The sequence below is a fragment of the Etheostoma spectabile genome, chromosome 4 (assembly GCF_008692095.1).
Source record: "Etheostoma spectabile isolate EspeVRDwgs_2016 chromosome 4, UIUC_Espe_1.0, whole genome shotgun sequence".
Taxonomy (NCBI): domain Eukaryota; kingdom Metazoa; phylum Chordata; class Actinopteri; order Perciformes; family Percidae; genus Etheostoma; species Etheostoma spectabile.
In genome coordinates this window covers 2,745,806-2,771,539 of record NC_045736.1, presented here as the reverse complement: position 1 = coordinate 2,771,539, position 25,734 = coordinate 2,745,806, and the positions used below count along the sequence as shown (strand labels likewise).

Here is a 25,734-nt window from a genome sequence, read left to right as displayed (position 1 = left end):
TGTGTGTGTGTGTGTGCGTGTGTGTGTGTATGTGTGTGTGTAGGAAGTGTGCAGGGGGTTGCGGCAGGGCGATAGAAGGCGGCGATAAGGGACAGAAGCGAGAAGATGAGACCCACCGGTCTGTGTCTTCTCTCCAATTACGTATCTCCTGTGAGCCATGGCTCAGAAAAAAAATGGCCCAGGGTGTCGCTTAGGCTCTCCTAATTGGCACAGCGCAAAAAGAGAGGGGAGTGAGGACTGGAGAGAAACCAACTAAAAATGTTCCTCGCTCCCCTATGGATGCCAACAGGAGGTAAACGAGAGGTAGCTTCGCGGCGTGTGGTGATGCCTATGGTTGACTCATGGTGCACAATTGCAGCCTCTAGTTTTCCACTAATGAGGAGCCATTCCTGCCCTTTTGACTTGTTCGTGCTGTGTTCCTCGCCGCTATTACCATTACCATTTTTCGATGGTGGCACACTGCTGCCTGAGGCACATGTGATACAGGTGTCTCCGGAGAGGAGTGTGTTTAATAATTAAAGATTTAAGAGGCCGTACAGCAAGGGAATTACTCCAATCTCATGGGTGAACTTACGTGTCCACTGCTTTGACAGTGCCATTCAGTCCTAAAGTGTTCTTTTTTTTAAATTTTTTTATATATTTTACTTTTTCAGCTTAAAAAGTATTCCGTTGTCATACAAATGCCACATTCAGCATCTAATGAACAGGATGTGCAGAACATCTTATGACCCCAAACTTGTCATGTTGTTTACAGTGACAGCTTCTAACCTTCTTGCCTACTTTGCATAACGTGAATAAAAACTAAAATCCAATTACACTGCAGGCATAAATACAGAACATGAGAACAAATGAACTAGGTGTAAAATGCAACATGTTCAGATTGATTATATGTCACAGGTTTCACATAGCAATTTGATTCCAGGGGGCCATGTGTTACCTATTCTTAGAGCTCGGCCCACTAATACACACACAGTACCGTGACACAGAACTCCTAAGAAGTAGCCTTTTCTATGGTTTGTGTGCAGAAACTGTGGTTACTGGTCCTGGTTGGATTTGTAGCCATCTTTTATGGCTTTATGATCTTTATTTCACAACCTGTAACTCATTAACTTTAAAACACTGTGATTTTAGATTTTGCTTTCTCATAAACTGCGGAACACCGCGAGTTCCCAGAGCAGGGCTTTACGCTGACCTTCATTCTTTATAGCTGATCTTTCATTATTAATTTAGGAATTTGGAAAAAAAACTGAAAGAAGAGAGTTCACTGCAAGAAGGATATTCCCAACCTAAGTAATTTTTTATACAGATAATAGGACCTCTAGTTGGCAGCCTTGGCAGCTAAAATGATTCAATAACTAGAAGGGCACTCATGCATAATGCACAATTTGAGGGTGACGCTGTATAACACTGATACCATAAATCCAGCGTTATAATCAAGCACAAAAACTGAAACTCAGCATCTAACAGCTGAGTCTGTGTCTGTGGCATTCGGGGCTGTAGCTGCAAACGGAATGTAGATGGCCAAAATACACAATACCTATAAATCCAAAGCCTCATAGTGAAAAAAGTCATGTCACACCACTAATGCCTGTGAAATTTTTTGGATCTGCCCCAAAACGTAATGGGTTCCACCTTGGCTAATGCTACACCTTTCCACCAAGTTTTATTAAAATCTGTGGCTATTTTGTTTTCATGTACATAATATGTTATGTTTTATTAGCTATTGTGTAGACGTACTCACATGGCAATATATATACTGTGTGCATATATATATATATATATATATATATATATACTCTGTTTCCGTTTTTGGTTGGTATATGCTAGGTTTATTCCTTCCATTTTTGCTTTTTGATATTGTACAAAAAACAATAAAGATATGTTGAAAAGAAAAAAAATTCCATGGATATCAGGCCAGTAGTTATTCTGCAATCCTGCTGACAAACGGACAAACCGAACCAAAAACATAACCTCCTTGGTGAAAGTAACAAAGGGCGCACGTTGTCATAGACACAAAGCACCCTACACAACTTGTAAGTGCTGCAATTAGGTGAGTGAATGATCTTGGTTTAGAGTAATGGACCTGGAGGTGATATGGCAAATTTGGCTGCCTAATTCATTCAAACATTAACTTTCTCCCAGTGAATATGGCTCAAAGACACACATGCCAGGCTAAATTCTTCACAACTCTGCCTATCATCTCTTGGTGATGGCTATTAGTTATGCATTTGCTCACTGAGACTTGTGATTGACAGAAAGAATTAATCAATTCATGATTATGCTAAAGATTTGCTGCCTCCACAATCCCATCTCAAAATAGCCAACATCTTTTTTTCCACGAGGATTTGGTAACTAGCACAATCACTCTTCCAAAAAACATGGAGACTACAGAGTGGAGGCTTTAGAAGTTTAACAGGTGAAGTGGTCATTCACAGTGCTGGGCTGTCTGAATCCAGAGTCACGCTGGTGTTTTAATGCCATCCACACCTACACCTGCTGGTGGATGCATTTAAATGCAGTTTATCTATAAAAACAAAATCATAATATGGGTTTTGACATGTCAGTTGGAGTGCGAGACCAGCCGAGAAAATGTGGGAGTAAGTACAGAAGTGACCCCTCTGTTCTCCCTGTGCATCTGTAAATATGCTGATTAATAAATCATTCAGTCACAGACTGCTGCAGTTTCCAGATGTGTAAAAATATGACTAAGAAGCATAATTTCCTGAAAGCAACGCTGAATGTTTGTGCTGAGAAAAGTCAGTGGTAGTGTGGTTTCATACTTGGCAACGTGTTATAAAGACCAAAGAGCACGGCGAACAACAAACAGGAAAAACAGCTCTTTTATTAGCAGACTGCTTCAGTTTCGTGTGACTTTAAAGCTGGAGAGCTAACTCTCCAACCAACATTTCTCCAAGCCTGCTTTCTTACATCCAAAGACATTAGACATTACCCTTCCTTTATCTGTATATAAAAGTTAATTAAGCATTGATGTTGTAGAAATACAAGAAGCTTGAGATTAGTCAGCAACAGCCTACTTATTGGTTTTAGGGGATTTCAGCTGTGCTTTCAAATTACTTCAATAAACTTGTACGTTCAATATATTGTTTTAAACTAATGCCAGGGTTCACATTGCACTCTGGTGAGTGTTCACTGCTGCTTTGGATAGCAGACAATGAGAGAAAATCAATGTACAGAAAATGAGAAAAGATGAAGCAAACAACGGTGGAAAAACTCAGGAGATCATGGTTACAATTCCTGCTTCAATTATTATTACTATAAAAACATCCATGCAGGTCTGCCACAAGAGGAGCCCCAGGTTATACATGCTGATAGCATTAGATCATAAAGCTAATGGTTTTTGGGGAACCATTAGCTGGTTTGGGGAAGGAGACTTGGCGTCAGCTGTGTGCTTGGCCATCAAGTGATATTCAGACTGGACATGCTGAGATGATAGCTCAGTTCACTACGACCAAATACACAGATCACTTTGGTCAATGGAACCACTTGGCAACTTTTAGAAAGTAAATTTTCCATTCAGAATCTAGTTGGCGTCCATTTTGGTGTCTCATGATCGCCATCCACTCAAAACGCAACGTTGCGTCCAGGTCGTTACGGGCCTTTCTGTGTGGAGTTTGCCTATTCTCCACATGTTTCCATGGGTTTCCTCTGGCTACTCTGGTGTCTTCCCACCATAAAGATATGCATGCTGGGTAACTAGGACTACAAATTAGCCAACTAGCTAACACTGGCGCATTTGCAGAAATGTTGATTAATGTGCATTGTCCTAATCAAATAAATAAATGTAAATGTTACTACTCTTTGGCCGGCTCGCAAGCCCAAACGGCGTGTGCGTGGCGTGCCTGTTGTTTTGTTTCCTGTCTAGCTAGATCCGGGGTGGTGTTGAAGTTTTTCTAACGTTACTAGTTGTTGCAGCAGCATGTGAAAAAAAAAAGTTTGCTCGGCCAAAAAGAACGTTAATCTTGTGATAACAAAATGGATGCCGTTAAAGTGGGTTTGTGTTAACGCCGTTAACTGACAGGACTAGTTTTTAGTGATGTCCCTGTGGTTTCCTGTTCATGTAGATAGCTGTTGTTTCTGGCTAATAGACTTACAGCTTACAGACAACTTTTTACACTTTTCTTACCAAATGCTTAGTGCTAAACATATTTAAACACTTGCTGTTCTGTAAAATAAAACTTAGCTTCACAAGGTTTTATTTCATTCTTCTTTTTTTAGGGTTTTGAGTCACTGTCTGGGGTACATACGCTCACAGTCATGATGATATCACTGTATTATTGGGTTCAGACTACAAAACAATGGCCTACTGAACAAACATACGTTGTGGTCCAAATGTGATTATGTACTCATGGGTTTTACTTGATCCATTGTGCAAATAAAAGTTCATTGTGACTCTGTTTTGGCAATACTACGGGTAAGAAGATCACACAATTTTCTAAGACTGATGATTTGCAATATCTAAGCATGACATCTGTGTTGCTTTGCTGTGTAGTAAGCTATTGATCTTTAAAGTCCATTTAAAAAAATCTGAAATCTCCTGTGATGTTGCTCAACAGGGCTAGAGCTTCCCAATCTCAGCTACTGTTTGTTTTACTACACCTCAAAAGGAAAAGGGTGTTGTTAAAGAAGAGTGGACTTTTGCTTGCTGTCAATGCAATATCTTTTTAGTTGTATGCAGAACAATGAGGCCATGAGCTGCAGGCTCTGGGGCACCTTGGGCAAACATCAAACCCCTGACATGCTTAATGAGATTAAACCTTTTATATTGTCCTTCATATTCTTAGCATAAAACATGTCAACCCAACAGACATAGAGTCTGCTAGCCTTTTTGAGTTTGGAGTAAAACCCTGAGTGGTGTTTCAAATACTTTCGAGGAGGCTCTTGTGTTGCTGAAATGACTGTTTCTTTCTACATTACTAGTCTTTTCAGTCACAATGCACTGGATCAGTAAGATACTTAGCTCTTACCGGAACTGACGGGCTCCAAAGCTTTCTGCTCCACATCCATCTGGTGGTAATGGCGGATGCAGACACGACTGTCTATCTGGTAAAGCAGGGCAGGACACAGGTAGGTGAACTGGCTGGGCGAGATGAGCGAATCAGGACTCAGGCCGTAGAAGGCGAGGAGTTGAGTCAGGTTCAAACACTGGGAGGAGAAGGAGATCATAAAGTATAAGGGGAAGAAACCACTGGGCAGTGAACAGCGGAAAACTAAATTGTCAATACTGTGACGTATAAACTAATAAACTCTATGTATCCTTTGAATATCGTATACTCTGTAAACTTAAAAGTCGGCGGTAACAGCTAAGTATTTAGGCAAATGCATGACTGTTTGGGAAATCCTGTCATATGGAGAGTGGAGGGGAGAAGTTGATTTTGCTACGGCAATGGGCTGCAAACTTTATCATTTCTATGAAACCCAGCTCTTTAAAAGACACAATGAGTAAAAATCTAAACATTGTATAGACTAATTCAAAAGTAACACCCATTAACGGATATTTTGAACTGCTATTTGATGCATTTTGAATTGCCTTGTTGTTGAAATGTGCTTTTACAAATAAAGCTGCCTTACCCCTATCAATTTCTCCTTTCCAATAAAGGCCAAGAACCCCCAAACAAATATCTGTACAGGCAGTAGTAGTAAAGGAGTTAACAATTTTATTCCACAATTCTGGCTACATTGCTTATATATGTCCTATGCATCTATGTAGGCCGGATGTGACTCAGTGGTAGAGATGTCACCTGCCAATCGGAAGGTTAGTGGTTCAATCCCTGGCCCTGCAGTCCCATGTCGAAGTGTCTTTGGGCAAGACACTGAACCCCGAGTTAGAGGGTAAATGTGTGTGTGTTTATCTGATGAGCAGGTGGCAGCCTTGGCCACAGTGTATGAATGTGTTTGTGGTTCCTGTAAAAGCGCTTTGAGTGGTCGTTAAGACTAGCAATGTAAGAACAGTCCATTACATTACATGTTGGGATAGGGGGGGAGACACTCATACATGTTTCTTTAAACCAATCAAAACTGTTATGGGCAGCACTCAGACGCAGCGATGGTGCCATTGGAAAATTGATAGCAAAAACAGTGAAGGGGGAGAGACACCGAGCGTGTGAGAGACGTGCTGGTTGTCAGACTTTACCAAACCACCTAAGGTTAAAATGAAAGAAAATAATAGTGCTAAATCTCTAAGTATTTTTGAAGAATTATGTAGCTAAGACAATGCTCAGGCCATCAACAGGATCGTTGTCTTGTTGCATTATTTTATAATAAAAAATTTAAAAAAAAAGATGTTTTGTCCTGTATCAGATAACTGTGCTATGTTTATGAATCTGTTTATATTTAAAAACCAAAGTTTTTGCAGTGGAGCTTTGTGCACGTCAGTGCGTTTAAACAAGTCCTACCTCCTCATGTTGGTGAACCACTCCTTCTGGGTGGCCAGACAAGACCGGAACTGGCAAAGTGGGGATGGCAGGCCCTCCTGCTGCCTCTCTCTTATCTTTATGAAAATGGATGTGACCGTGACTGTGACCATGACCATGACCATGACTGTTCTCAGACTGATGGTCTTGGTCAAAAGGCTGAGTTGTGGGAGGAGAAGTTTTGTTCTGCCCTCGCTGTCCCCTGACCCTGGATGGCTTTCCATGCTTCTTGGGCCGACTTCCTATGGTGGCAGGAGTGGGCTGTGGCACCTGAGGGACTGGGGACGGCTGTGACTGGGCAGAGAGTTGTTGTTCCTGGCTGAGGGGAGGATTGGCTGAGACTTTCTGCACTTCGGGGACAATATTGTCACTTTGACCGTGGTCACTGTGAGGTTGAGAAGACAGGTCCTTGTGGTTAGAGTCCACCTGTACCTGCCCATGTTTGTGCTCCTTGTTATGTGCTTGATCATGTGTGCCCTGCACATGTCCATTAGAGTGTTTATGATCAATATCTTCTATTCCTCTATCATTTTCTGCATAACGCCTATGATGTCCTGTAGGTTCACCATCAGACGGACTGGCAGCAGTGGTTTGCTGGTTGCACTTTGTCGGTTCTTGTTCTGTTAGTGGATGATGGGAGCCGGTCTTGTGGTGTGGATGACCGTGCCCATGGCCATGGCCATGGCTATGGCCGTCATTGGTGGATGAATGTGAGTGAAGCCCATCCTGCACATCCACCAGGTCAAGGTGTGCTACATGGTCATGGCCTAGTTCCTCATGATCTACATCTACCACCTTCACTTCACCCAGGCCCAAGCTAAACAGCAGACTCTGAAATCCCTGGAAATCAAGCCTATCTTTCTGGCCGTAGCGCCTGAACAGCTGCTGGATGTAGAAGCGCTGCTCCTCCTCTAGAGAATGCCCTTTGCGACTTACAGGCTCCGGGGACAAAGTGGGTCCTTTTACGTATGGAGCCTCGGAAATCTGCAGGTCGCTGTGGACATGGCTGTGATTGGTATGCTGAAGTCCGCTGTGCCTGTCTCCAAGGCAGTGGTTACACTGATGGAAGAGGAAGGTGAGCACACACAGGAAACAGAACTTGGTGTGCGCTTGGACTCGCATTGTCCCCTTAATTCTGGTCCCCTGAAACAGAATTTGAATCACATTTATTTGCCAGTCATAAAACATAATAAGAACAACTTAAGCAACCAAGTAAACATCATCCAGACTGTTTTATTGGTGAGTTTAGTTTAAAGTATCACAGTCAGATTCTGAGCAGCTGCATCTTGCTCCATATCTCGTCAATGGAGCTTTGATTCCCTGCCCAAACCCATTTGGGCCCGACTCCATGTGCCGGGTTTGGGCCGGGCTGTAATTATAAAAATTCCCACAGGTCTTGTATCGGGTCAGGTTTGAATAATTGTCCCCTGCTTTCTTTTTCTGTGTGTGACTTTTTTAATGCAGACCTCATAGTATAGATGACAGACTGCCATCTACCGGTATTCAACATACACACATGGATAAAAAGAACATATCAAAATTTGTCTATTGTCTCTGTTTCTGCTGTTCGAAAACCATGTCACTGACAGTAGTTGACTAGAGAACAGTCTCAAAACTTCCAATTCCCGCATCTCTTCAATGAGCAGAAATGTTATACAATCTCCATTTAATATAACTTCTGACAGTTTTTAGGCTGTCATGAACATTTGCAAAGGTGCATGTTATGGGATTGTGTCACAAATATTTGTTACCACACAAGTTGAATTTAGCCTATAAAAATTGAATAATGATTTTATATATTGAATCAATTTGTTAATTTCACATACATATACTGTATATGCAACCGTAACTTTGTATCCTGTTTCTTCACTTCATCACTTGCGTAAGACAAGTAAAAAGCCGGGTTATGGCTCAAAATGCTCTGCTGCCCAGAAAACCAGCATGTTGAAAGTTTGACTGAAATCCCACAATATTCATATATCAATATTCATATACATTTATATATTGCAATGAGACAAGTGTCAAGCATCACAAAAATAATCACAGTTTTGTCCAATGCAAGGAAATATGTTCCACTGTTTCACTTCCATCATATCAAGGAAAAAAAAGTCTTAAAAAAAACCCTCATTAAGTTAGTTTTTAATTACTATTTGACTGTAATTATTACTATGGACTTAACATTTGCAACGTAACAAAACTGCCGCAATGGCCTTAGCTGTAAAAAAATAAATAAAAAAAAATAAAAAAAAGCCACTGATGCTGAATGGAACTGTATATACAGACACATTCACACATGTGCCAAATTAGACAGATTAGTCAAAAGTAAACTCAAAATGATCCCTGGTTAAAGACTAGAGGAAAATATGCTTTTACATGGACTTTTGTGTGGAAAGAATTGTGAACAGTAAAGACTTGTATCAGATTAATCATTCCTGATCAGTGATCAAAATCGGCCTTAATACACCCGATAAGAGCTCCCCAACCAATGATGCACTGGCACACTGACATCTCTCAGTGTAACAGGGTCTACATTAGTTCACATACTGTATAATCATAAAAAAAACACACACACACACACACAGAAGAGACTTAGGATAATAACATTGTTCATAAAGAAAACCTGAGCTGCTACTTTTAACATAACATAACATAACATATCGGAATCTGAATCAGGGAGCCTTCTGGAGCACAACAAACTCTCCACTGTGAATTATGTAACAAATTGCTTGTTTTCCCCCCACTCTAAAAGGCCTGAAGTAGCAATATCATTCCAGTCAAATGATCCTCATAAGGTCTCTTGTGAAGCCTGTGGGTGGTTGATGCGTGAGGGGGGAGGAGGAGTTAAGAGAGGTCAGATGAGGAATATTGCCAGATAATGGCAAAATGCTGCACAGCACGTGCGTGCGTGCGTCACACACACACACACACACACACACACACACACACACACAGGCATTTGGCAGCCAGCTTGTTAGCTAAATTTATACTGGATTTACAGCAGACACATATTGAGGGAAAAGATGTTACAAAATAAAGAGGGGGATAGTTGGTCCTCATAGTTGTCAAGGCATTTACAACATAGTGCCCACTGTAGGCATGTGGGGACATATACAACAACAATAAAAGAGCACAGTATATCTGCCTTGATTTCTTTCTGGATCCCCACAAGAAGAAGCAACACATTCCTAAACAAAAACCAACAATAGAGATACCAAAAACAAGTCAACGATCACTTAAATAACATTACATCCTTTTAAAATGGGCTGAGATTTTTTTCAGACGGCTGGTTCTGGTCCATTCAGAACACTATAAACATCCTGTTTTTTGGTAAAAAAAGAAAAATCTATCCGACACAAAATCTTTTGATCCCTAACTATTTGTATTTGTATTCATCTCACTAAAACATTTGAAAGAGAATACAATTCGAAAAGATTCAGCTTGGCTGGAACAAAACCCTTGTTTCTTTGTCAAAGCCTTGATCATCGTGCAGACGACATCAGCTTATCAGCAAAATGACTATTGGCTCATTATGGACTTCCTTCTCCCCCCGATATCAAGATCAAGAACGTGGGTCAAATCAGTGTTTAATATCGGTATATTAAAGTCTTTATGCGCTAAATGTAATGTTGAATTATGGGTTTTTTACTCCCATTAAAATCTAGACAAGGATTATTGCAGCCACTGAAATTTCTGCACAAGCTTTAGTTATAAAACAGCCAAATTACATCCAACATTTGCCCTCTTATAATGAGTCATCAGGGTGATAAACCACGTGATGCAATTTCGACACCATCAAAAGGCCGCAAACAAATCAAACATTTTCCACAAAAAAAAAAGAACACGCCAAATGAAATCGGTTACTTAACACTTGACTTGACTCCCATTTAAAGTTACCTTTAGAAACTGGAAGTGAAGCTACTTACCACTGTGTGAAATTCAAGTTTGGCCAAGGAGTGAATGATGCCGCTCTGACTCAAGGCTGCAGACAGTAAGTGTGGTTACAAACCTACTTCGCGGCTGTCGACAAGACAGTATTTATAAACATGAGACAACAGTGACCTATGAACCTTACAGCAGATAGGTTGGGGAAAAACCAGGACCTGTTTCTAAGAGCACACCCTCTGAGCAGCAACAGAGACGGCTGTGTTTTCCTGATTGGAGTCTTTGTTGTGCTTGGCCTTTTGGGTGAAACACCACAATGCCTATTTAGTACGAGAATTTAATTGTGTGTTATTGTGTGCATATCCAGATTTAGGGATGAACTCATGTGAAACATTTGGCCGATACCGATAACCTATATTAACATGCTGTTATGGTCGACAACTGATATTTACCGATGTTGATATGATCCATATTAACCCTGCTGTTGTCCTCGGGTCAAATTTGACCCGTTTACGAAAGAATTCTATATCAAAACTATGACCAAAGAACATTGAAAAAAACTGACAAATGTTGGAAAAAGGTTTAAAAACGCAGAAAAAAAATAAAAATATCAGAAAAATGGCCCAAGGTGACAAAAACTTGTTTAAAAAAAGTGACAAAAAATTGGAAAAATGTGAGAGAAGAAACATCGGAAAAGTGACAAAAAACTTGTTAAAAAATATTTAAAAAAAACATAATGAAAGTGACAAAAAAATAGGAAAAGAATCTACAAAAATGTTGAGAAAAGTGTAGAAAAAAAACAACAAATATTGAAATGTCGACCCAGAAACAAAATTGCAGTTCGAAGGGAACACAACACAAGGGTAAAAAAAATGTTGCTAATCACACTGTGTACATAATAAAATGTGTACATTTACTTTATTTGCAAAACATTTGAAAAAGCCCATAAATCCTAGATTTACCTCACTGTATCCTCTTAACCAGTGTTTCTCAAATGGGGGTACATGTACCCCTAGAGGTACTTTGGAGTACTGCAGAGGGTATGTGAAATCTTTGCAAAAATGCTAAAATATTTGCTAAAATATTTCCTAGTTCCTAAAATAATTGTGATATCATAATGAATGAATTAGGTGATGGATTCTAAACATTTAAAATGTAGCATTACACATTATCACTACCGGCACTGTATTGTACCCCTTTACGTAGACTTTTTTTTCAACCACAAATGTTTTGCCATGGTACTTGGCTAAAAAAAAGCAATTCAAAGGGGGTACAGTATTGAAAAAAGTTTGAGAAACACTGCTCTAAACAATTACAGGGCCACCTTTGAAAAACACAAGGAACTAACAGTGTTGGCTTTAGGTATTAGGTACGTATTAAAAATTCCAGTTGTGAATAAAAGTTTGGATCGTAAATGAATAACTAAGGATCATGAAACAAAATATCCCATTTAGGTTTTGTAACTAATAACGGTTTTTACTGGGTTGGCAAGCCCACCTTAACTCTCTGGGGCCTAAGTTATTTTTTCCAACCTTGTGGGTTTTCTTGTGCGATAATGCTTGTATATGTACAGTATATCTGTCACATTGCTCATGGTGTCAAAAAAGTAATAGAACAACCTCTTTGTAACCAGTTATAATGTGTAAAATTTGCCTTCAAACACTCTCCTGATCAATCCATTTAAAAGAGGAGTCAACATGTTTAATCCAATTATAACAGAGTGACCCCTGGTCAATGAATGACCATTGGCTCATTCACAGGCCGGCATGTGAGGATTGTGCATTCGCAGCTTGGTTAGCAATAAAAAACTTGTGTTAAAGGTGGGTTCTATGGACATTTTGAGATTGTTATCTTTTTTTAAATCATCGGTCTCTCATTAACCTGACTCAACAAATGTACATTACTGGGATAAAGCCTGACCTTTGGCACGTGATCTCCCTCCCCTCCAGCTATTTCTGCTGTCTATCCTGCCAGGGCACTGTTGCTGCATCTTGGGCTAGCGCCGCCCAGGACGGTTTTGGATTGTTAGTAGGGGTGTCACAATTCTCCAAATCCTCGTTTCGATTACATTTTAAATGCTAAGGTCACAATTCGATTTTTTGCAGCTCTTTTTTGACTAGACTGGTATGTAATATAATGCCTGACCTTTGTTTGTAATGTACCACATTACATTGGCAAATTTGAAACATTTACAAACAACATAATGTAACAACAACATATATTCAGTCAATTGGAAACTTTATAATTTGTCAATGAAGTAAAAAGAAAAAAAAGTTTACCATCAATCCTGAGGGCAGATGCTTCTCACCACACGGAGTTTGGTGCTCAAAGCCCCCAACGTCGTCTTCCAGGCACCGCTGCCTGGAAGGCACTAGGATTAGGCAATGGTTATGGTTGAAGACAACAGTTACAGTGCTGCCTTGAAGGCTTAGCTTGGGGTTTAAAACACCATCGAGCCAGCACGTCAGCTGAGCTGACCGATAGTAAAGAGGGTGACTTACTTCTTGCTCTCACTAATATAACTAAAGCCTGACCGATAAAGGATCTTTAAGGCCAATCCCGAATATATATATATATATACATACATACATACATATACACTACCGTTCAAAAGTTTGGGGTCACATTGAAATGTCCTTATTTTTGAAGGAAAAGCACTGTACTTTTCAATGAAGATAACTTTAAACTAGTTAAATTTGAAGAAATAAACTCTATACATTGCTAATGTGGTAAATGACTATTCTAGCTGCAAATGTCTGGTTTTTGGTGCAAATCTACATAGGTGTATAGAGGCATTTCCAGCAAATAACTCCAGGTGTTCTAATGGTACAATGTGTTTGCTCATTGGCTCAGAAGGGTAATTGATGATTAGAAAACCCTTGTGCAATCATGTTCACACATCTGAAAACAGTTTAGGTTGTTACAGAAGCTACAAAAACTGACCTTCCTTTGAGCGGATGGAGTTTCTGGAGCATCACATTTGTGGGGTCAATTAAACGCTCAAAATGGCCAGAAAAAGAGAACTTTCATCTGAAACTCGACAGTCTATTCTTGTCCTTGAAATGAAGGCTATTCCATGCGAGACATTGCTAAGAAATTGAAGATTTCTACAACGGTGTGTACTACTCCCTTCAGAGGACAGCACAAAACGGCTAACCAGAGTAGAAAAAGAAGTGGGAGGCCGCGTTGCACAACTGAGCAAGAATATAAGTACATGAGTCTCTAGTTTGAGAAACAGACGCCTCACAGGTCCCCAACTGGCATCGTCATTAAATAGTACCCGCAAAACACCAGTGTCAACATCTACAGGAAGAGGCGGCTGCGGGATTCTGGCTTCAGGGAGAGTGGCAAAGAAAAAGCCATATCTGAGACTGGCCAATAAAAGAAAAAGATTAAGAGGGCAAAGAACACAGACATTGGACAGAGAAAGACTGGAAAAATGTTGTGGACGGATGAATCAAGTTTGAGGTGTTGGATCACAAAGAAGAACGTTGTGAGACGCAGAACAAATGAAAAGATGCTGGAAGAATGCCCGACGCCATCTGTTAAGCATGGTGGAGGTAATATGATGGTTGGGGTTGCTTTGGTGCTGGTAAGGTGGGAGATTTGACAGGGTAAAAGGGATTCTGAATAAGGAAGCCTATCACTCATTTTGCAACGCCATGCCATACCCAGTGGACAGCGCTTGATGGAGCCAATTTCATCCTCAAAGGACAATGACCCTAAAACACCCTCCAAATTGCAAGAACTATTTAGAGCAGAAGCAGGCAGTGGTATTCTATCGGTAATGGAGTGGCCAGCGCAGTCACCAGATCTGAACCCCATTGAGTGTGTGGGAGCAGCTGACGTATGGTACGCAAGAAGTGCCATCCAACCAATCCAACTTGTGGGAGCTGCTTCTGGAAGCGGGGGTGACATTCTCCAGATTACCTCAACAAATTAACAGCTGAATGCCAAAGGTCTGCAATGCTGTAATTGCTGCAAAGGAGGATTCTTTGACGAAAGCAAAGTTTGATGTAAAAAAAATCTATTTCAAATACAAATCATATTTCTAACCTTGTCAGTCTTGACTCTATTTTCTATTCATTTCACAACGTATGGTGGTGAATAAGTGTGACTTTTCAGGAAAACACAAAATTGCTTGGGTGACCCCAAACTTTTGACACCAAACTGTGGACAAATGTCAGAAGTGTGGAGCGGTGCTGTCGCCGCTGTGTGTCTCCGTGTTGCTAGGAGCCGTGTGTAAGTGAATGGGGGGCGGGGCTTACTCTATCCTCTTGTGACTGTCATCTAGAAACCAAGCTGCGCAGTTCAAGATATCACTCGATTGTGCAAATCGTGGGAAGCCAAAATCGTGATTGTAATTAAAATTTGATTAATTGTGCAGCCCTATTGGGCACAACCCCACAAAACTTGTAAATAGTTACCAGGTCCTATTTTAAAGCAGGATTTGTCAGTTTAGGTCTGTGCACATAAATCCGTATTGATGTGTATTTGTGACCTAATAAAAAAAAATACTTAATAATAAAATTGGTGATGGTTGAATTCCATTGAGCTGTTTCAGTTTCAGGGTCCTAAACATTGTTCATGCTGGCTCAGTGTCACACTGTCATGGCTTACTGGGACACTTGAATAGAACAGATTTGCTGCTAATGTTATCAGTAACATCTGTGCTTTTCCCACTATTTCCAGTCAAAAGGTCTGGTGTGAAAACGCTTTCAAAGATAATAAATATGTCAGGAAGAATTGTGAGGTCAGCACACTGGAATTACAAAACAGACTGAGGAGCAGACACAATGTACATGTTGTACTGTCAGAAAGTGGAAACGTTTTTTCTAACATTTGGAACAAATCTAAGGGTGTACACCTACAGTGTAGGATCATTATAAAAAAAATCTTTCTTGTGATAAATAAATGAAAACTTTATTTAAAGAGAGTTCTGTATTGTTAAAACTATTTTGACTTCCCTGCATCAAGCCTAAAAAACACAAAAAAATAGAAGAATCCTTTTAAGAAGGGCTATTTGCTAAGGTCTCCCGTTGACTTTTGCAAGCTGCAACAAACTATGTGACATAGCCATTAATGCAACAATTAATGCAACAATTGGTCAAGTAACCAAGTTACACAATGGGAAAACTTGCATCTTTCCCAGGTGGGTAACAGGAACCCTGCTATTTCTCTTAATAAAAAAATAAAAAACGGTGGCCCTTAAGCTGTTTCATATGATTCTCACGTGACCATACACAGGTCCTCCCCAGCTCAGTGGCTGCAGGGAAACGGAAAGAGGAATGAAGGATAGAAATCTCTTCTGGTATTCAGAAAACTGAATCGAATGGTTACAAAACAAGTAAAAGATAAATGTTTTTTTAGCCACTGATCCTGATCTGATATGCACACAGGAACTTTCTTTGTGGAGCATTTATTCAGAGACAAACGGAACCTACTATGTACATTTACTACCACTTAACTAGTAATCTGCTGATGTATTCTCTGCTCTGACAGCCGACAGTTGTCTGTTCTGAGCTCGTTCACCGTCACACACTCTCCCATGTAGCCTACACACTAAGCACTTAGCTATTCCTTAAAGGAGCTTCCCTGGTCTTATAACACAAGCTTATCGCATTTGGTCCAAAAGTCCGATCCATCCAAAAAACGCTTTCGCACTACAAACGAGCCAGACCATATATCAGTTTGATCCGGACCGAGACTAGCTCTTTTGGTCGGACCAAATTTTGGTTGTTTGGTTCGGAAGGTATCACACCGAAAAAAAAAATGGTTTGGATCAAAGTGAAAAATCCCAAAGGTCCGAACCAAACGAGTTAGGTGTGAAAGCCCCCTTAGAGGACCACGGTCTATGGTTGTATTGAAGTGAATTTGCAATATTCTGTGATAGGTTGTAATTTATAAACTTTTTTCCAACTTCTAATTTTTCCTAATTTCAAATCATGTCCCCAAAAGGAAACTTTGTCACCATCTCTAAAAAGATATATTTGTGTGTCTGTTAATATCGTTTCAATTTTATTGCAGCAAAATGGGACAAACTGACCAACACATATATAATAAAAGATCAATACTTAGCACCTGTGTATAGATACAATATTGCCACTGAAAATATCGCTTAACAATGCTGTATCGATTCACCCCCAACCCCCCCACACCCGATTTTGAGTAAACGTGGCTAAAAGTGAAACAGAGGAGCTGGTGAAAAAGACCGGTAAAACATTCATTATTTCGATTTGGTTCAGATTTAAGCCGGTACACCGGACCCGTGGTCATCACCCTGACAATTCACTATATAGCAGATGATTGGAAACCGTGTGTGTGTGTGTGTGTGCGCGCTCAAATGGGTTACATTAGGCTGCAGGTAAGAAACTTTGTTTGAAATAATTATTTTTTTTAAGTATCTGTGCACCTGTGTAGTGCCTTTTAGAATGGTTTACACTAAAGTAAAGAAACTTTAAGCATTTTCTTTGTTAAAGTCTCTGCTACTAGTGTACTTGAATTTTATTTATCCGCCACATTATGTTGTATAATTAAAGTTTTACACAATAAATACTCTCAAAACTACATACTACGTTTCTTTCTCTTTAAATAAAAAAAAAAGTTGTCAGTTTGTATACCGGACATGACAAAAACGGAAATCAACCCAACTAATTGTCTACTGATTTTAGCGTACCCATCAGTGTTTCCTAAGCATTCATTGGCAGAGTGGTGAAGCTGCACTGTGGGACGTTACCAACACTGGCAGACAGAATGTGAAATCGTTAGTCTACAACTTTGCTCAACTGTCCACAAGAAGCTCAAGCAAGTAGTCTATACACCTCATGTTGACAGACACAGTGCTTTTGTAATTACATGGACAACCACCCTTGACTGCTGCAAAACAAACAAAAAACAGCAATCAAGGTAGTCATTTGGACACGTCAAGCCCGCAATCCTCTGATCAAGACCAGCTATTCTGTGGAAATTGGCATGAGCTGTGCGGTAGGTTTCCTGCAAACCATCTGACTCAGGTACTAGACATACTCACAGTAATGTAGACAGTCTTTCAAACAGCCAGCCTAATAATAGCATTATAACAGACTCACCACAGGTGGTAGGTGAAGACACATGTGTTTCAGTGCGAGTACTAGATGATCCCAACGCACTTGTCTTCAACTAAATATGAAGATAAATTAATTAATAAATAAATGTCCAACCTTTCAAGTCCTACAAATTTCCAGCTTCTCCAAACAGCCCTAAAGAAAACAAGGCTGGAACACCCTAATGTTCCGCAGATACTTTTTTTTTTGCTCAAGTAAAACCAATGTACACACGCCACGACTTCCTTGAGCATCTTACTACGTCAAACAACACAAAACAGGAAATACTACATCTAATTCAGGTTTTGTAAATTGAAGCCTCTGAGTCATTGCACTGTGTATATAGTCCTGAATTCCTCGGTTGGAATCGAAGGGCTGCAACGCAAATGAGCGAGTAATCACTGTGGCAAGGCGCAGGTGCACGGCTGACGCTCTGTGGCCTGGATAGCATGTTCTTCACAGTGTAAAATAGTCTGAGGACACAAAGCTAGACCAGAAAACACACAGACAAGTCAACAGAACAATCAGCTGAGGAGTATGTACACTGTGCAGATGTCAAAGAAACACCTTGGCAAAACACAGTGATGCTTACCTGAGTTACCTCTAATCACAAATAAGCCCAAAAAAACAGGGTTTACGCCACACCAATACAAAATGTTCACGCCAGCACTAACATAAGTAACAGGTTGACTGTTTTGAGGCTTTTGAGTCAAGTGACTTAACTAATTTGTACAGGGAGGAGGGAGGCACAGGGAGGGAATGTGTGTGTGTGTTTGAGCAGTCAGGGCACTGTGTCTGGGATCAACCACCTGACCAGCTACTCATGGGGTGTGTGTGTGTGTGTGTGTGTGTGTGTGTGTGTGTGTGTGTGTGTGTGTGTGTGTGTGGCGCTATAGGTGAACTCTTGGTAGGACAGTATGCCCATTTTACTAATCTGCCTTGATGTAAATCAGCAAAAAATCAGCAGTAAAATATTTAAAAATGGCAGTGCAGTGTTATCCCTGACCTGAAAAAAAAGTGGATGTAAAAAACCATGCATTGGTATGTATTGGTTAACAAATGTTAGCTAGCAGGACTCAAAATGCCCTGTCTGCATTAAAAAACAGTATTGTAAGCGGCAGGAGTGTGGGAATGGTGTGGCTTGCTACTGACCGTTAACATTATTATGAGCACTAAAACAAATTAACAAAAAAGGGTTACATAAAAAAAAAAGAAGTTTAATAACCTCCAATGCTTATGATTGCTTTTGGCTTTTAAGAGGGAGGATAAAGTGGATCCCTAATCTGGGTCTGATCTTTAACCTGTAAGCCCCTGAAGATACTAGAAGTATGAGATAAACATGAAAAGAAACTATTTAGCTCAACAAAAAGATGTAGTTGATATGTTAAAATGTAGATAATAATGTTGAAGGAGGCCCTCAGTCTTAATGAGTGATGCACTCATTCCTGCAGATTTACCATCACCCTTCTCCTCATTTTATTAAAGTCCTTCTAAAACTTGACTGGGCCTAATATGATATTATATTGTGCCATGCTGAGTATGATGACACTAGAAAAATGACTAAGGCATGTCTTGGAGGGTTATGGCAAAGGGGAAATTCCTATTTAATTCTGTATGTATGCATATTGTAACGTTGCTGGAGGGGTCATTTAGTTTGCTTTTTTGTGTTTTGGCTCTTTGGTAATACGGCAGATGTTGGGAGAGAGATTAGGTTATGGGCTGGGATGGGGAGAGGGTGGGGGGGGTGCTTGTTAAAATGTACTAATGTAAAATCAATAAAAACATTGTAAAAAAAAATAAAGATAAAAATAACTCAACTGAACATGAGAATTCAATCCGTGGATAGAAAGTAATATCTGCTGCAAAAATGCCAAGGGCCACTTTTAGTTAATCATATTGCAGCAGAAACCTTACACTAAAAGCGGCATATTGGTAAACATAGGACCTGAAACAACAGAAAATTCAAGCAACCTTGGACTGAATTCTATCTGGTTTTAACAAAAACTCCAAGTTAGAACACGACGGGTGCTGTTTTTTAAGGGTTTGCTGAGCCTTGATTCTTTTTTCCAGCTCTGCTTTACATCCCAAGCACTTGGGATGTAAATCTTTGAAAGCTGTTTACAACATTACAAAGGCAACACTTATTCATGTGGCACTGTAAGTGTTCTGAAATACACAATCACACAAAGAAAGTCTGTGCATAATATCCTTAGGCTATACTTTAAAGCTGTATGCTGTAATCATAAACTGGTTCAAATATCTTGTAAATAAGGTTTGGTAACACAGCTCAATACTTAAAGGTGAATTTCGCTGACATCACACATGAAGGCCAGTTTACCAGTCACTACTCAGCCTGTTGTTCTGTGGCTCTGGAGGAGCTCTGTCAAGTCAGAAAAAAATAACATACTGGTCCCGAATAAGCCCCTAGTCCCAAATCATGTGTGTGTGTGTAAGTGAGAACTATGCAGTACTTAAAACATAAATACAATTTTTGTGTTTAACAGTACAGGAGACCTGCATTATTCATCCACTTGGTCCACAAGGAGGCACAGATTACATACATCCAAATCAAATCCATATAAATTCCCATAGAGGACTTACATGTCACCATTGAAGCTAATTGTGTTATAACAGACCAAACTTTCTCTAATCCTGAGGGCATAGCAATTCTTTGTCTTCTTTCTTTCATTACGGCTAGTGAGAGAACAGTTAAGTATGGGATAACGTAGAGCGAGGCAGTTGTTAAAGCGAATACAACCCCTGATCACCCTGAATTAGCTTCCGCTAAAGAAAATAGTCTGTTTGACTGCTGTTCCAGTGCACTTTCACGTGTAGATGGTTGAGAAAACCCGGGTTACAGGTTACCGGGAACGCAGCATTACACCAACAAATACAAATCTGCTCTCTTGCTTTATTAAATCCATTTGGTTGTTTGTATTTTTAACCAGGAGTTTTGTTAGTGGTCTAATGTTTTGATTACATATTTCATAACTGACAGGATAGATTGAATATTGGCATATTTTATAATAAAAGATACAGCTTAACTGAGGGGAACCTAATGATTTCTCCAATTCTGGGAGTTAGAAAACACTTCTATCACTCACTAGTATATCCTTAACAAGACTAACAAATTTCAACCTACAGACATCTTAATATTGCAGCAGTGTTAACAGTCTTACGTTGAATGGACTAGAATATGAGGATATAATGCGACTGTGTGGAATAAATGTAAATTTTAGGGGTACAGTATATATTTTTTTATGAATAGAAACGTGGTAATGGCAGCTGTTGCATGCTGTTTGCATGTGTAATGATCACACGTCAGCACACTAGTGCGCTTTAACTTTGAATTGTTTAATATTCGCGTTGAATATGTATTAGAAGGGACGTCAAATTGGCATTCGGTATGACCAAAAAGCAATCATTAGCTACAAAGGTGCCCACCCAATAAGGTATGTGAAAATGCACGTTAATGCGAACAAAATACTGTATCAAAAGCAACTTAGCCACACAAGTATGCTTGGCTTTAAGACTAGTGAAGTCGCTGTTCTGAATCGTAGCAGCGATACCGCCCATCGCTCTGGTTAACGGAGGGGGCTTGAACACTGCACGTGGTGCGCATAATGTAACACAGAGCAGGGTGGAACGTGCCTAGCTACAACACCGCAGCGTTTAAACTGATGAAATGACTAAGTCACCAGCACACACAACAAGACGTTAATATCCAAAACGAGCCCCTGGAAAGCTGCCCGAGCTACACGTTCAAAGCCCGCTAGTTTGTTTTGTTAGAGTAGCCCCTTTTGTACAGGCTAACGCTACGCTAGCTTGGAGAGGAAGGAAACATTTTAACTAGCTAGCTAACGTTAGCTAGCATACGACTCACAGGAAACTAGCTCACAGCTTACAAAGAGTAACGATAAGATTTGCTGACTAAAATTCTGTAGTAAATGTTCACAACAGTGGGTGGTAACGTCAACACGTTGTGGCAAATGCTGCCCGGGTCCATGTTGTGGGAGTGAATGACAACAAATGGGTTTTTATATAGTTACCTCACTCGAGTGCCGTGTGCATCTCCCCTTCGCTCGGTACCAAAAAAAAGAGAAAAATACCTCTGGTTTACGTCAACACACGAAAGGCAGGTCATTCACCAACGCCTCTTGCGAACTATCCGTAGAATCCCGGTAGGGGCGGGCCAACAGTCTGCGCTATCTGCGCAGTGTGCATTGAAGAAAGCACTGACGTTTCTTTCCGCCAGATTGTGTCTGGGCTGTCATATGACTGGCTAAGGAAATTATGTGCACACAGGGATGAATGTCCATACCCACGTCACCACATAATACACCCTCTTATTTTAAATTCAGAGGAGTTGTGTTTTGGCCATAGACTGTGATAGTAATGATTTGGCATTATTATTTGAGAATAGCAAGATGAGGTCATCAAAACCCTTGCTCTGTCCTTCTATGTCTCTGACACTAAACACAGTCTTATTTAATTACAGTGTCATGCTGTGAACCACACGTTTCTGCAAGTATGGCTATATAGAGATGATTATTTCTTAAACTATAGTTTAGCAAAAATGTGTAATGTAGTTTAGTTTTCATTCATCCCACATGGCCAAATCTGCTGAAGTCTTTACAAAGTGTATTACGTTTAAACCAAACTTAATGAGGACAAAAAGGGAGAAAAAAACAGAATACATAGACCTACTTTAATCCATCAGACGGGGAAAGTGGGAAGAGTATGAAAATGCGTGTTGAAACCAGTGTGGGAAATTATATTCAGGTATTGTGATTATTGTGAGAAAATGTACTGTTGCTTGGCATCCAGGTGGGGGCGACATCCTGTTGGTAAACATTACATTTTACAAGAGAACCGGATGCAGTAAGGCCAGAAAGCCACGTGTTCACTCACAATGGAGGCGAACAAAGGGGTCCTCCACAGGAAAGACCCCAAATACGCACGCACACAGACACGTTGCCGAAGACTGTAAACAGGAAGTCGCGCCCACCCAGCCAATAGAAATATAGTTGCTAAGGCGATATGACCCGCCTTGTGACGCTTTTAACCAATAGGGCTCCTTAAGAGAACCCATTTAAAAAGCAAGGTACGCCACTGTTACAGTGCCTTTTTTTGTGAACCTCTGAGCTAGTCATGTTCCATTGAGACCCGTGCACGTATTTATTGTCCGGAATGCATTGCTCTGTTTTTATTAATAAATCGTTTTGGTATACATAATCAAAGCTAGAGTGATTCCTTAGCTAATTGAGTCCCGACGTTTGGACCCTCCAAGTGGAATTCGCAACAAATTTGGTAGCAGAGGATGGTTTTCGAGTAGTGGTTAAACTTAGGAATTCCACGGAATCAGGATTAGAAGTTGTTTAACTCCAGGTCCAGATTCCACGGACAGTCCACGTCTGACGGAACGAGACAAAGGAGGCATTGTGTGCAAACCACGGAGGACTGGTCACTGAGAGCTCTCAAAGAAAAAGGTAGGCTGAACCTGTTTCATCAAACTCAGCATATTGTATAATAGTATAATGTTTTATGGCTGATTCTGGTACACTTGCACTCAGCATTGACTGTTTAAGGCAGAACATGGACTAATCATATCTTTAAATTAAAATACAATACATTCATATTGCCTGTCGTTAATGACAGAGGGAGCCCGATTTAAAGGCATGCGGGAAAGTGCAAGATCCATAAATATACAAGAAGAAAAATATTTGAAATAAGAACTTAATAAAAGACAATAACATACGATAGAAAGGGACAAGATAAAACAATAAAACCAATGAAATAATAAAATGGCTAAAGAAATGTGGACTGTGTGTCTTTACTTGAAAATAGCAAGAATGTTGTGGTTGTGAATCCAGTGATTATTGTGTAGGTTTCTGTTCCCTGTTATTTGTTCTGTTTACTGTTTCATGTACTAGTTTCCTCCCTTGGCTTGTCTAGTTGTTCTTCCTGTCTTGTGTTTTCCAGTAAGTGTATGTTCTGTTTCCCGTTTGATTTTGACGTCTTGGTTTTCGCCCCTTGTCTTGTCTAGTTTTACTTCCTGTGTTTGCCATCCTGTCTGATTGTTCTGCCCCACCCTGATGTGGTTCACCTGTTGTATCACTTGTTCCTTGTTTGCTCGATCTTGTACTTAAACTCTGTGGTCCCATTGTCTCGTGTCAGATCATCATCTGTGTTGGTGTCCTGTCAGCGTGTTTTCAGTCGGTGTGCCTGTGTTTGGAATCTTCCCTGTTTTTTTGTTTGTTTGTTCCTGTCAGTTTTTCCCCTTTCTTTGCCTTCTACCTTTTGCCACCTTGTGTTAGCCTACTGCTTTTTGGATCCCTTGTTTGGTTGGAGCTCTGCTTTTTTGTTATTAAATCCTCAAGCTAAAACCTCTCCTGCCTGATCTCTGCATTTGGATCCACAATTCCCTGACCTGTAACGAGTACAGAAAATCAGTCAAAAGGACTCAGTAATGCCATTATAACATTATAACACCAATTGGATATGTGAGTCATTAACACAACTGTACAAAATAATCATGCCAGTATTGGATTGAATGGAATATCTGTGTTAAAGTACATGCCTCAGGAGGTCACCACCTCGGTGCAGACTTTTGACCTTGCTCTTGGCCTCATATTTACACTGAACCTTTTATGCAATATTTCCAAGTAATCCATAATTTCATGTGCAGTGCTTTGAGAAGTTCATCAGACTTTTAAATTTCATGTCTTTCCATATTATGTATTATGGTAGACTAGAGAAAAGGCTATGGACCACTGACCTTCACTGTGTGTGTGTGTGTGTGTGTGTGTTGCACTTGGACACTCTGAGCAGATACATGGCTAATTTCTGTCGGCCTTGCACCAGCTGAGTCCACCTCCCAGCTCCTCCCCACCCCAGGTTTCCCCCCTCTCATGCCGGCTGTCTCTCCTGATCACATAGAGATTAATATCAAGTGATTGGCAGCCATGTTCTCACTAAGCACTCCAGTCATGGTGCCCCAGGGTCTCTGCCAGTCGTAAAGCAATGGTGGAAGTGCCATTGTGGCTTTCACTGTCATTTAGCCCGTACCCAGCTCCAATGGAGAGAGGATGAAAAGTGCCAACGACTGCATTGAATTATGAGCTTGACTCAGCCCCGGCCATATATACAACCCCGGCACAGGGAGCTATTTCCTGCTGAAATGCCTCTTGCTGCAGATTACTGAGGTAATATTTCCTGCGCTGCAACTAGAGTGGTTATGGTCTGCAGGCAATCTACCTGACGCAGCTTTTGCCCACGAATTGACGACTGGCATGAAAGATGAGGCATTGGCTCCGGCTGGAATTGCCCTTTTTATCACACGGTGGTTAAAAGGGTAAGGTGATTCTTAATGAGGACAACAAGTATAACTTCACACCTGCCTGAGGCCATAAGGGCTCAAACAGCTATCATGTGCATAATTACAGACACAAGTGAAATAGTTAATTCGAGTCATATACCCTATTATAAACCTATATTACCAGAGTCAAATTAAGGTCGTCCATCTTGAATGAGTCCTTCCACATGATGGAAATAGGCATTGGGGATATGCAGTCTGGATCGTGTGTGTGTGTGTGTGTGTGTGTGTGTGTGTGTGTGTGTGTGTGTGTGTGTGTGTGTGTGTGTGTGTGTGTGTGTGTGTGTGTGTGTGTGTGTGTGTGTGTGTGTGTGTGTGTGTGTGTGTGTTTTCCTGGCTGACATTTTGCTGATGCAGAGCAATATTGGCACCCCAGCATACCCGCTGGTGCTCTGTCCTGGAGGGCAGCCAAAAAGAAAGAAAAACAAAGAAAGAGGCAGACACACTGGGACAGAATGAGAGAGGGAGAGAGAGAGAGAGAGAGAGGTGGCATGTGACAAGTTTTAAATATCAGCTCATTAGCCACCTGTAAACCCATCTAATGAGTGTTCATGGATTTTTCATTCCCTTTAATTGGGTAGAGATTGGAGAAAAGGCGGGTGCACTTACTTGTTCCCCCCAGGTTTTGTTGTACTTGTCAAAGCTATAACGCACACAAATACTGATCGCCATGCAACACCCAGCCTCTCCGACTAACATGTCCTAGATCTATGGAAGCGGAAGGAGAGCACCCAACAAGCTCCCATTAGGCTTGTTGTTGGTCTATATGAATATGCAGTGATGAAGTAGATTACCGTAATAATACTACGTGCAGAGACAGGAAGACTGTGATCTTACGGCTGTTTTTTGTTGTTGGTAAACACTTTTAAAGCAAAGACAACTTCATGTTTTCTAAGAGAGAAAGCCTGATCATATATACATTTATCCATGTGATTCAATTGTTTCTGTTTAATTATGCAGCCCA

At 40.5% G+C, this 25,734-nt stretch overlaps 1 protein-coding gene across 4 annotated transcripts in view; it reads right to left on the bottom strand.

Annotated features, from left to right (window-relative positions):
• The window catches only part of slc39a10 (solute carrier family 39 member 10), a 31,676-nt gene extending 10,008 nt beyond the window's left edge, over window positions 1-21,668 (bottom strand). Inside the window, exons 1-3 of one of the 4 annotated variants that reach the window (XM_032512929.1) lie at window positions 21,445-21,668; window positions 6,414-7,574; window positions 4,986-5,163 (exon numbers count right to left, since the gene is read on the bottom strand). In XM_032512929.1, coding sequence (XP_032368820.1) covers window positions 4,986-5,163; window positions 6,414-7,553 — 1,318 coding nt within the window. In that variant the 5' untranslated portion in view covers window positions 7,554-7,574; window positions 21,445-21,668. Of the gene's footprint in view, window positions 1-4,985; window positions 5,164-6,413; window positions 7,575-10,354; window positions 10,475-17,401; window positions 17,423-17,987; window positions 18,132-21,444 lie in introns of those variants that run through there. The other 3 variants (XM_032512932.1, XM_032512928.1, XM_032512931.1) reach the window with 3 other exon arrangements.
• Between the last annotated feature and the right edge of the window lie 4,066 nt (window positions 21,669-25,734).